This window comes from Leptinotarsa decemlineata, unplaced genomic scaffold, assembly GCF_025532065.1.
Source record: "Leptinotarsa decemlineata unplaced genomic scaffold, Ldec_3_MD MMD2_tig00001064_RagTag_RagTag, whole genome shotgun sequence".
NCBI classification, from domain to species: domain Eukaryota; kingdom Metazoa; phylum Arthropoda; class Insecta; order Coleoptera; family Chrysomelidae; genus Leptinotarsa; species Leptinotarsa decemlineata.
Window position 1 is genome coordinate 336,178 of NW_027412558.1, and position 12,599 is coordinate 348,776.

The following is a 12,599-nucleotide window of genomic DNA, read 5'->3' on the forward strand; positions in this document are numbered from 1 at the left end:
TCAAAAAGTTTTATCCACACTCAAATCTCGTGGGAGATTTGCATAAAATGTGATTCAGGGTTCTTGGAAGTATAAGCAAAACATACCGATATCAGAGTCATCATTCAAAACAATAATGTTTTTCCCAAACTAAGTTTGGTCTTGATTTTCAATTATATTCATTCACTAACCTGCGATTCGTGAAATTCTCACCCTACTCTGTGACATTCCTTAGCTGGAAAAGTTTCCAATAATCAGTAGGAACAACTAATAAACAGTAATTCAATTAGGCAGTTGTTTTCTGAACGGTATTTGAAACATGAATTGTTTTTGTGCATTTCAAGATATGTACATATGTTTTCTGTCAAAAAAAGTATTATTATTGCCTAGGCTCACAAATGTGTATGATATTCCAAAAAATATAACACGAAAAAAAATTATGGATGACAAAACTATTATTCAATGATCAACATCTAAAATTTCTCACCTAAAGTTCAGTTTAGAGTCATTTTAATTCACATATACAAATCCTTCTGAAATATAAGTAATGATATATGTTTTAATAAACCCGGATGAAATTGTGGAGAAAGTTGTTTGGAGTTTAAACGGTGTATGTCATAACTGCAGTAAATAAACTCAATCCATTAATTTTTGTTGTAAAGTCTATACGTACTGACCTATAAATCTAATTACTAGAAAAAATTTCAGTCTTGATAAATTTTAGAAGAGTAAATGTGAATTTATTGAATGTTTTAATTTTTTCAACTGCATTATTATGTCGTAGTAGGGTGTCAATATTGTCTTATTCCCTAAAAACGAATGCACTGTGCCGCCATCCACTAGACGAAAGTCGTGTCAATTAGTTTTTCTCGTGATATTCTCTCCAAATAACGGAATTATTTTTAAAACATCATTACCTATGAAAAGATTAGCACCGAGCTGAATAATTTTGTGTTCTGTGAGAGCAGATCACAAAATTATAATTTGTTCGTTGCTCGATTACGTCGCGACCTCCGAGGTGCGTGTGAACCAATCATCGATCGCGAACAGCCTTTGTGAGTTACAGAGTAACCTTCAGAACACGCCTTAACATCCATGAATGTGTCAAAATTTCGTATCATGGCTGAAGACTGGCCAGGTCACCGTTTTCGCAAATTGTAGGAAAAGCTCGTTTTTTGTTAATTTTTTCAAAGTTCTAGACAGTAGAAGCTCCTTACAAACACAGAAAATATGGAAAACTTTCTCCCGAGTATGTGGAAAGTCCGGGAGCTCGCCGATAAAGTGTAAGTATTGTTTTTTTCCCAAAACCAGATGTTTAACTAGTTTATATTTATGGCTATTCTAAACTTGCCAATGTTTATCTTTTTTGTACTGTTGGATACAAAATGGTACAGTGATGTTTTCGTTTCAGTACGAATGTTGTTATGAACTACACGGAAGTAGAGGCAAAAGTTCGAGAGGCTACAAACGACGAGCCTTGGGGCCCCACAGGCCAGATAATGCAGGAATTGGCTCACTCCACCTTCACCTACGAGCACTTCCCAGAAGTGATGTCCATGTTGTGGAAAAGAATGCTTCAGGACAACAAGCAGCACTGGCGAAGGACTTACAAGGTAAGGGCGGATTCATGGACCCAGTCATAATTTTCAAGTCCTAAGAGATCATAAACAGTTGATCATTAATTTGTCAATATCAATATTCAGACACGACCATAGGTATTATGTATTCCTCATATCTATGAGCAAGCACTGTAAGTTTTCGGTAGTGAGGAACAAGAAACATGAATTCTCAAGACTTATAACATGACCAAAGACTGGTGCATGAATCAACCCAATGTTTTCATTGTTTTTTCAACTGTTGGGAAATAAATAAAAAAACTGATTTGTTGCTGGTGGTTCATGCAAAAAACCATGTTGAAAAAACTGAGTTTGACTTGAACAAAGTTATATATGTCATTGTATTATATATTCTCACTGAGACCATCATATTGTGTAACCGATTCCTTTCTAGGCGCTACTAGTTTTACACTATTTAGTGAAGAATGGTTCCGAAAGGGTGGTAACTTCAGCCAGAGAACATATCTATGATTTGAGGTCCTTAGAAAATTATACGTACATCGATGACATTGGAAAAGATCAGGGTGTTAATATTAGGCATAAAGTGAAAGAAATGATAGACTTCATACAAGATGACGATAGACTGAGGGAAGAGAGGAAAAAGGCCAAGAAGAATAAGGACAAGTTCATCGGGATGAGCTCCGATACGATTGGGATGAGATTTGGTGAGTTTGCCATATTTTCCACTGTGCTTCATTGAAATTTTCCAAGAAATTCAATATTGGTGTTCATGTAAAGGTGACACGATCTTTTGAATATATTTAGATTTTTGCCTTGTTGAATTTCATGTTTCAACAATTTTCGTAACGACAAATTTCTATCAATGATCTCATAAGCTCTTTTGAAATTTAAAAACACAAACTCAATATTTGGTATACTTTTTCAAATCATATTCTTATACTTGAAGAAATATAAACAAATAAAGTCTATAGCTTTCTTTTCCGTAAACTGTGGAAAGAACATCAAAAGGCAATAATGATAATGATTATCTCTTTGCAAATTACTTTTTCATAACTGTACATAAATGACAAGGTCAGGTAAGGGAATACAGGATTATGACCATATAAATTATTCAAAAGCTTTCAGTTATTTCATTATATAGGATCCTAGTATAGGAATTTCAGATATTCCTTCATAAGATTTGCAGTTAAAAATATCATCAGTGTTCTATAATTTTTGAATAGCTTTACAATGGTAAATAACTGGTTAATTATTTCACTAAGTCATTGTCCGTTTTATCAGGCATATATAACCGATATTTGAGGTCACTTGTGTTCAATCTTTATCAGAAAAAAAATTCTGAGTAGTGAACAATGAATATTTTGAATTTATCTACTTTGTGGTTTCAACTAATCAGTAATTGATATTCATTCTATGTATATTTTTGACAGGAAAAGGCAGAATATCATTATTACTCTTTGTAGCAACAAAATTTCTCCAAAATGAATTAATTGACATCCAAAATATGCAATATATTTGGAATTCATTATCATATAAACAAAACTCTCATGTCTAAATGATAAAAGCGAAGATACCGATGGAAATTTCACAGTGTTAGATCTTCTGGCGTTTCACAATACTAAAGACAAAATTCCCAGAGTACATATATTAACAGCAAACGTCACACGTAAAAAATAGGCAAACAGGAAACCATACCTTACCATCTGATAACAACTAGAAACAATTTTCAAGAGCTGTTTATTGGGAAACGTCCATTTTTTTTAAAGAAAAGTTTCCTTTGTGATTTCTTAGTAAAAAATAACGCAGTAATTTTTCAGATTCAAAATGAATTTTGCCTGTAATCAAAATAAATGATTGAAAAAATGAAATTTCAGTTTTTTTTCCTCGTACATAAGTTTTTGTGTCTCCTTTCCTATGACCTCACTTTTCAGCTCCTGAAAAGACTAATAGAGCTTGTATGAGAGAAAAAAATTGGTCAAAATCAAAACAAAAAAGTTATTGATTCTTAAAGATATTTCTCTTGTATCAAACAAACAATTTCATGTCACTTCCACAGAATATTACACATATCTCGATAACCCAGTGAAAACTCTGTTTGTATGTTATCCAACGAATTCAATTGAAAATTAGATAAACAGAAATAATGACATCATTGCTCTGGAATCAATTCACCATGTGAATGTATTTGATTAACGTATATTACATAGGCAAATTTGTTTATAACTGTTAATAGATCATTACGTAGATAAATTCATCTAACAGCTCCCATATAAGCTTCCTGTCCTTCGTTTTAATTTCATTTTTTATTGAAACTCTTTTGTAACTTCAGTATAAAATTTGCATGCTCTTATCATGCATTAGGTTTTCTCACAAAAAGAAAATTGTGATGAGTGACGTTTTTAAGACCTGTTTGTTTCACAACAAAAAGTATGAAATTGTGCAATGTAGGTGGTATACACATATTCTCACTATTGGCAGAATTCATATTCATCAAAACTCGCATGGATTTCTTCAGAATAATATCTGTTGATGAATGTGATTGAGTGATTTCAATTGTTTCGTAATATTTATTTACTTTTCAATGACGTTGATGACACTGATAATGGAACAAATAACTATTTGAGTAAAACATAATAGAAACACTCTCAATGAGTTTTATTATATATTTCGCCCAAAAAGAAATGTTTTATCTCATACTAAAATAATTATCAAGAAGTCATTATTCATAGTGATATTTACATAAAATTTTCGTGGGTGTCTTTGATACAAGATTAATTATAAGGTTGCAAAGAACAACATTTTTTGGTTTTCTACTCCTCCATTAGTATATCTAAAATCTTTGATAATATTACGTAACTTTTCAAAAAGAAAAAAACAACCGTGATTCAGCACTGTATTTTTTTAGTGAGTTTATTAAAAACTATCACTTGTGGAGTTCCACAAGAGTCTAATCACGGGGAGTAGTTGTTTTCTGATAGAAGTTAATCCTACTGTGGACGGAAAATTGTTTTTACTGTTTCTAGAATGGAGACGCAGAAGATTGTTAGTATTCTACTCTTAATGAACAGTGGTCCAAACGTTTAGCTCTACATATATATCTTATCACTCTGTTTTGTAGAACAAAAGCATCAGCTGCTTGCTACTATTCTCATCTCTCTGGCCACGATCCTGATAGCATATCAGCCAGATGCAAGTGTTTTGTTGAGATATTTTACTTGTTTATCAAACTTTAGGGTATTCTCAATCCGTAATCCCAAGAATTTGCTGCAAGTCTTACTTTCAATGACATTATTCTGGAGGAATAGGTTTTAAAAAGCAAATTTAAACGAAATTATGTTGGTTTTATTCACATTGAAACATTAAGAATTGGAATCACACCTAACTTTCTCTAAATTAGCCTCAATTATATTTTTCAAAGAGTCTGTATTATTTCCATGCCATAGTATGGTTGTATCGTCTGCAAACATTGTAAACTTCCCTTGTATATCAATATAGATACGTCATTCACATAGATAAGGAACAAAATAGGGCCGAGCACTGATCCTTGGGGGACTCCACAGGTTATTTTCGAGAAACTACTAGAATTTTGGTTCTGTAACTTTACCATTTGAATGGGGGGATGTTCCTCCTGACGAAAATCAAGTAGTTTTCATGAAAGAGCTCTAAAACAATGCATTTTAAACTTATCATTTCACCCTTTTTCTTTAAAAAATTATTTAAATACTTAAAAAAGATGAATGAAATGATGCATTCAACATTTAAAGGGATTCGTTTCTATTTCACCATTTGGCAACATAGCTAATAAAGGACAATGAATCTGTTACCTGTATGAGACAAACAAAGATGTTCTGTTTACTTATGTTCCGAGACATTCTGTGACATATGACATTTTGTGCACCTAACCTATCTTCCTCTATATAAATAAAAAACAAAACAACTGTTGTTTATGTGGCTTGTGGAGGTGGTACTGAACTATAATTTATATTTTGCCTTAATTGTTGATTTATAAAGATTATTTTCCTTTTTTAAAGTATAATATCTAGGTACGTATAAATTATTTCAACTTGATAAAGGCGCTGTTGCCAATATGTGAATTAGAAACAAATCCCTTTAAAAATTAAAAACCCAACATTTGAAACATCAATTTGAATACTTTTCGAAGTGAATTTGAAAAACTCATGAATTAAACTCAGCTTTATTTTGTTCAAACTTGCATTTGCTGTAATAACCCAAATTGAGGAACATTCCCCATTATTTCCGAAAGATAAGATTGGAACTAATTTAGGATTGTTCCTTTGAACCCATAAAGGAACAACTTTTCTAACCAAAATCAAACTGTGTGTTTTTTTCACAAAAGTTTGCAACCTTTTTTTTTTCACAAGCTTCTCTATCACCATTGACTAAGTAAATATTGCGAGATCGTCCATCAAGTAATAATGACGACTTCTTATTGTCATCATAACACCGTGATCTATGATGTAGGTCAACTAGAAAGAGTATTTCTGTTCTTTTCAGGTTCCGGTCGCGAAATGTGGGATGAAAAACCATACTCGAAAGACTCTAATGACTGGGACAACGAACCCAACTCGCCGAACCGCTACAGAGACAAAACCTTCGATGACGACTACGACTTGGACAAGGAGGACAGCGACACCGAATCTCGCAGCGGCAGCAGCAACCACACGAACAGCGTCAAGAAATACCAGGACGCTGAGCTGCCCAACAGCCCTACCCACGTCGAGCGAAAGGTCAACATAAACATCAACCCCTCTATCACCAGCTCGCCCAAGAAGGTGGCCAAACCGCTCAAGAAGGTCGACTTGGGCGCCGCCGCGAACTTCGGCAGGGGCTCGACTCAAAGTCCCGTGCCTCAGAGTGACCTGCTCAACGACGATTTCGACCCGCGGGCCCAGGAGGCGCCCTCCGAGCAGCGCAAGACTTCGACCGAGTTCGGCGACTTCGAAGCCGCTTTCGGCCCCCCTGCTGCGTCCCAAAACTCCGACGATCAATTCGCCGACTTCAGCTCAGCTTTCTCGCAACCTCCCTCTATTCCGAACGCCTCGCAGTACTCTCCGATGCCTAATTTGCTCGGGCCGGGGCCCCATGTCTTGCCGAACGTCATTCCGCCCAGTTCTAATACATCAAACTTGCTCAACAATCACACTTTCGGTTCGCAAACCGCCAATCTGATGGAGGGCGGCGTCACCGTCCAGCAGCAGAGTCAGAAGACCAGCAACAGCGATCTGCTGGGAGATTTGGATTTCGGCAGTTTGAGTATGCAGCCTCAGTCTATGGCAACGCAACCGAACAACAATTTCGGGCTGTTGGGAAGTCCGAACGCGAATCTTTTAGACGGTTTCAGTTCAGGTAAGCAAAGTTTGACGAGCAGATTTATTCTTGCCCTTGCAGTCCTTTACATCTTTGCAATGAGCCATTGGGATAGTGAGAGAACCAGCAAAACACTCCTCATATCATGTACTGTAGTAGTACCAGTAACTTTATTGTCTTATATCATTTACATGCTTTAGGACAGGTTAAAACAGTTAGAATATGAAAGTACATCACACAAGGATCATTTTCACGGCGTTTCAGCAAAGTTTCATTTGCTATCTTCTGGTAGTGTCTGGATTTTGGACCTATCTAGGATCCAGGAAGATGGCAAATGAGAATTTGTCGAAACGTCGTGAAAAGATCCTTGTGAGGATCAAAAAACAGAACACGGAATGAAATCCGGAAAAAACATCCCACCATGAGAATCTTTAACATGAGAGGCAAAGGGTGAAGGTGTTTTTCACCTGAACTTGGGCAAATTATGCACCTCTCCGGAATACCACTATTATTCTGACTCGCACCCCGTAGTATGTGTTTGTAGAGTTGCTTTCGGACTTTGTCTGCAGGTGGCGCAGTTGACATCCTACTGAATCAACTGCAGATGGAGTTTATGACTAGTTGGAATTAATTATGTTTGTTCGGGATACTCAGACGGTTAACTCTGTCTGAAATGACCTGCCCGGTACTGACGAGAGTCAAGTACCCTCGAAACCGGTCTGTCGGTGGTCGTCCCGACCAAATCTTCCAAATGACGGATCTTCCAAATGAAAGGCGTTGCACAGGTGCCTGATGATTTTACTTCAGCTTTCCGTGCGGCATTAGCTGGGTTAGTTGTTGTTTTTCCGTCGGGTATCTGCCACATGTACCTACAAAGCTGTAGGTTCGCATGAGAGGCAAGGAGTAAGGTGTTTTTCACCTGAACTTGGGCATATATATAAAATTTCATGACAAAAAAGACAGCACTAGAAGTTGAAATTCATATATCCTGTAAAGGGTAATAGCGTTCGTGTAAACAAGTTTTCACAGCGTATTTGAACATTGTTAGATATAAAGTAGATGTTTACACGACTCAACAACTCCGGTTTTATAACGACGCTAATCTTCTTTTCAAAAGGTTCTGTTTGATATCTTTCAATAAAAATGGTACAGAGATATCAATGGTGGTTTCAGTAACATTGGTTGTTGGGTTTCCTCCTTTGAAATACTGTCTGAAAGTGGTCATTGACAATTGACATTAACGATACAGTACCATGACTGGGGCTTAAAGTATTGCAAACCTGATAAATTCATGCAGATCTATGCTATGCATTCAAGCTGCTCAATGGACTAATAAATTGTCCTGAATTACTTGAACCTGTCAACATCATGTTCCAAACAGGAATCTTAGACACGGCCATTTATTTCATATACCCTTCCATCATACAAATTATGGTAAACATACACCCTTGGAAAGAACCCCAAAGTTAGTAGATGACAAAAACATCAGTATTTTTGGTGTCTCTTATGGTCGTCTCAAACAATCATTGAATAATTTAAGTTGGTAATTGTTTACATAAGGTAGTAACAAGTTCAATTTTAATTCTATATCCTATAGTGTTTTATAATGTTATATAGTTGTGTGCTGCAGAAACATTCCGTAGCGTATTACTTCATATGTTACATTTAAAAAAAAAAAAAAAAAAAAAAAAAAAAAAAAATGGAAAGGAAAGGAAGTTCTCGAATTTCATTTAGGCTGAAACAACAGATATGAAAGATTGCTGGTTGGATATCATGGAAACTTTAACATGATTTCGAAAGTGTTCAGGAAAATGTAGGATAGTAGCCAGTTGGGTTCAAGAGGGCGGTTTGCTCCACTCACTAAATCGACCGCTGTGTGCATACAGATGTGTGTGTGCATACAGATGATAAAAAATTTGAACTAAAGGCGAACTTTTCAAAGATATTGTCATGTTTTCACCTAACCCATAATAATTGAAGTAGATATTTACAGAAACATCTAACAGCCCTCAATGAAACATCTGTCACGTTGAATTTGTTGATGTCTTGCCCTAAAAAGTACAAGCGACTCAGTTTGGGAAACTCACAGAGCTTTCCCATTTCAGGTACCGAGAAAGATGACATTCGTATCAGTGAAAAAACGAACAGTGAAGTTATTACAAAGAAGCCTCGCACTAGAACAAGAGACAAAGAACTGCTAGATCTCCTGTACGCTTGCATCGCCGACATGGAGAAATCGAAAAAGTTCACTTCTCAATCCCAAGTGGATGCCGTTGTACTCCAAATAGACAAGATCGTTTCGCTGCTTCCTGGACCAACAACTCCTCAGAAGCTACAGGGCATGGACGGTGATGTCTGCAGTGAGCGCTTAGAGAGTTGTTACGAAACTTTCGTCCAGACTTTGGTTCGACGTTTCGACTCCAATTTTCCTATCGGAGGGGGAAGCGTTTATGAACCCGTCAGGAAGTTATTCGAGATTGATAGTCCGGAGTTTTACAATATAAATTTACGTGTACTCGTGAGAAATTTGAATGATGAAAGCTCTCTGAAATTATTGCAGCTGCTTTTGGAAGCGGAAGGTACTTTTGCTGTAACTTGCTCTAGCGCCCTGGAAACCGTGTTTGAGGATGAGTTCGCCAAAGGGGAGTCTTCAACGGCCTGGGGAGACATGGTGAAATTGCTGATCTCGCTGCCGGGCAGAGTTGCTAACTTTACGCAAGGGAAAGTCCCCGACTTCTTCCTCAGCGGCAGCTTCTCGAAGTACCTTGTTCTTAATATACTGAAAACTGTGGAGTTTTTGACGGAGTTGCTAAGGTGCGGTTGTCTAAAGGAACAGAATATAAATTTTGCACGAATTTCGCTCTTGCTAGGCAAACTTCTGGTGGATTTTAACGAAAAACTGGAGGCCGACAGTCTCAAACATTTCGTGATAGTCACAGCAATCCTGACGAATCAACCCTCTGCAAAAGTGAAGCTCTATCAGAAGATATTCCAGAGTATCTTTTTGAAACTCGATAGACCAGCCGTTTACATCCTAGCGAAAATGTTCCTCATCAACGTCGATCCCGAGAAGTACTTGATGAAGGAGATCTTCGGCCAGAAACTCATCGAAAACGCCAACTGGAAATTCGCGCTGTGCACCAAGATACCCTTGATGACCCTTTTCGAGAAGGGCTATTCGAATCTCATCACGAATCTCGTCGTTTACTTGAGCTCAGCTTCGCCCCCCTCGCTGATGAAGCTCTTTATCGACTCGATCACCGTCTGGGCGGATAAATCATCCGTGAATCGCACCAGTGTAGAGCAGCAGGTGTTCATCGTCAAGCTGATGATCCTCATCGCGAACGCCTTGCGAAACATAGGCTTCACGGACTTTGAACTGGGTAAAGTAAAGGAAAAAGTTTTCTCTGGTATTCCTACTCACTTGGAGTCGCCCATTGAGATGGTAAGAGCTTCCGGAATGAAAGCTGGTGAGGTTATAGTGGGTTTGTTGACAGATGAGGCCGGGACGGGTGCGGCAGAGTTGAAGTTCGAGTATAGCAACCTCAGCGACGAATGCAAGAACGTCATTAACGAACTGCAAGGTTTGGCAGACAGAGATATCCAAGGTTACTTCAAGCCCAAGACTAAGTTCGATAGCATCGACGGCGAGTTGCTGCATCTCAGTATTTCACAGGAAAAACCTACGGATTACATCCCTCCTGCGCGTAGCTTCGCTAAAAGGCCCGTCGTGGAACCGAAAAATGAGGTTATGGTCACCGAGCGTAAGCTAGACAGTCGGATAAGGATCATAGACAGCACAGGGTTCGAGCTGGACTCTGACGATGACTTGGAGCCGTACGATTTGTCCAACGACGTGAAGGTCCCTAAAAAGAAACCGCCGGCATATCTAAGAGACCTGAGAGACGGCTTGCTGGAGGCTCAGGACCACGAGGTCTTCGCCATCAGTCTGGAGACCTGCGAGGATCTAATCGTCAAGCAACTACCAGACGACGATTGCTCCATCGGGTTGGAGATCTTGGAGATCCTGGTTACTCTCGAGCCACGGTTCTACGTGGACAATTTTGACGATTTGGTGTTCCGCAGCTGCGTTGCAGTGGTGTGCGTTTACCCGGGTTACTACGCGGAATACCTCTGCAGGCAAATACACGCTGACATGGGAACTTACTCCGTGTCCAGGCGCGTCTTTATGATGGACGTCTTGCAGCAAACCGCTAGGAACCTGTCGAGTATCAAGAAGGTTCATGAAGAGACCGAATCTAGAACTAAACGGCAAAAAGATCTGCGCAGCGCGGAAGATGTAGTGCGCAAGCGCCTGGAGGCCAAAACACGTTACTTTGCCAAACCCGGGCGAGTTGTGGCACAAGCTAACAAGTTTGCTGAAGTCGCGGGATACTTCTTCTTTCCACTCCTCTACGGCTTCAACCAAAACAGAATGTTGAGGGAGTCCACGCAAAACGACAGCGACTACGTCTTTCTTATTCATTTCGTGGACACCCTCGCCGTGGTAATGTGCGCTTCACAGAATTGCCCGGTCGCTCCGAGAATGGCCAAGGAAATCTTGCGCTTCTCGTGGTTCTTGCGGTTCCACAAGGAGGTCAAAGTGCGCATGTCGATCTTGAGTCTTATCTCTGCGGCTGTTGTCAATGTTCCGCAGGACGTTTTGGTGCGGGACTTCCTGGACGAGCTGTTCGAAATCAGGTTGTGGCTGGCTGATGTTTTGAGCCCGAATTTGGCGCGCGGGGAAGCCAATTTAGAGTGCAGGAATTTGGCGGCGTGCGCAATGGTGCTTGTAGAGGGAGTGCTTAAAGTCGATATCGATGATGAGGGCCAATAGTGTTGTTTTTAAATGTAGATTTTAGGTTTAAAGTGATGCAAAAAGTTTTTATTTTCAGTAATATACATGATTGAGGAGTCTGATGTGTAGTTTTCATTAGCATAAAAGTAGACGAAGATTTTTTAGAAATAACTCCCTGAGCAATCACTTATTTAACTTGAGTGACAATGCCCTATCTATGGATAAAAAGGTGGTTAAACATCATCTGCTTTTTTCGAAGTGACTGATGAACTTTTCATTTCAATCTTTAAAAAAATTGATCAGTCAAGTACGAGAGTTCATTTATATTTTTGAAGTCGGGGTTGACACCCTCCAAGAGGAAATAGTAGAGCATTTTCCATCTTTGGGAACCGCTCTCTGACCAATAATTGAGAAGGGGAAAGGAATTTGTAGTTGTAAAAAACAACGTGAAATGATTTATCATTTTTTCAGGATCCCTTCTGACGCCCACCTCTGTACAACCGTTCCAACCCCAGTCTTCCGCGATTTCTAACAACAACGTCAACAAGCCACCGACGACCAACAAACAGCTGCCGGTCGGTTCAACGTGGAAAAACTCCGGCAACATCAACATAGACTTGGACAATTTGTTATTGACCAAACCAAAATCGGGACCGACGCTGTCCATGAATCAGCTCGCCAGCAGTCAAACGTCTCCCGTAACACAAACGAGGCCGCCCGTGACGTCTCCCGTTTTCGGGGGGATGCAATTGAACTTCAACAACGCCCATCAACAATTCGCAAGTTTCAAGTAGTTTCAATTTTGTCGGAACTGGGTAAACAATCCAAGAGGTCAGGCCAAAAGAGAAAATAAGAAGAAGAGACGGATGTGACGCTAGTGTTGGACGTTCTGTGTTTTTTAGGTCCGTTTCTTTTAG

At 38.9% G+C, this 12,599-nt stretch overlaps 1 protein-coding gene across 2 annotated transcripts; it reads left to right on the plus strand.

Moving 5' to 3' along the window:
* Positions 1–1,055: 1,055 nt before the first annotated feature.
* Positions 1,056–11,801, plus strand: lqfR (clathrin interactor lqfR). 2 transcript variants are annotated; one of them, XM_023173344.2, is made up of 5 exons: positions 1,056–1,262; positions 1,391–1,592; positions 1,990–2,260; positions 6,072–6,923; positions 8,990–11,801. In XM_023173344.2, exons 1-5 carry the CDS (start codon positions 1,210–1,212, stop codon positions 11,719–11,721), a joined length of 4,110 nt encoding a protein of 1,369 aa, XP_023029112.2. In that variant the 5' UTR covers positions 1,056–1,209; the 3' UTR covers positions 11,722–11,801. The 2 variants fall into 2 exon arrangements, with proteins under 2 accessions (XP_023029112.2, XP_023029113.2); XM_023173345.2 differs by lacking the exons at positions 1,056–1,262; positions 1,391–1,592; positions 1,990–2,260 and adding an exon at positions 3,848–4,000.
* Positions 11,802–12,599: the final 798 nt, after the last annotated feature.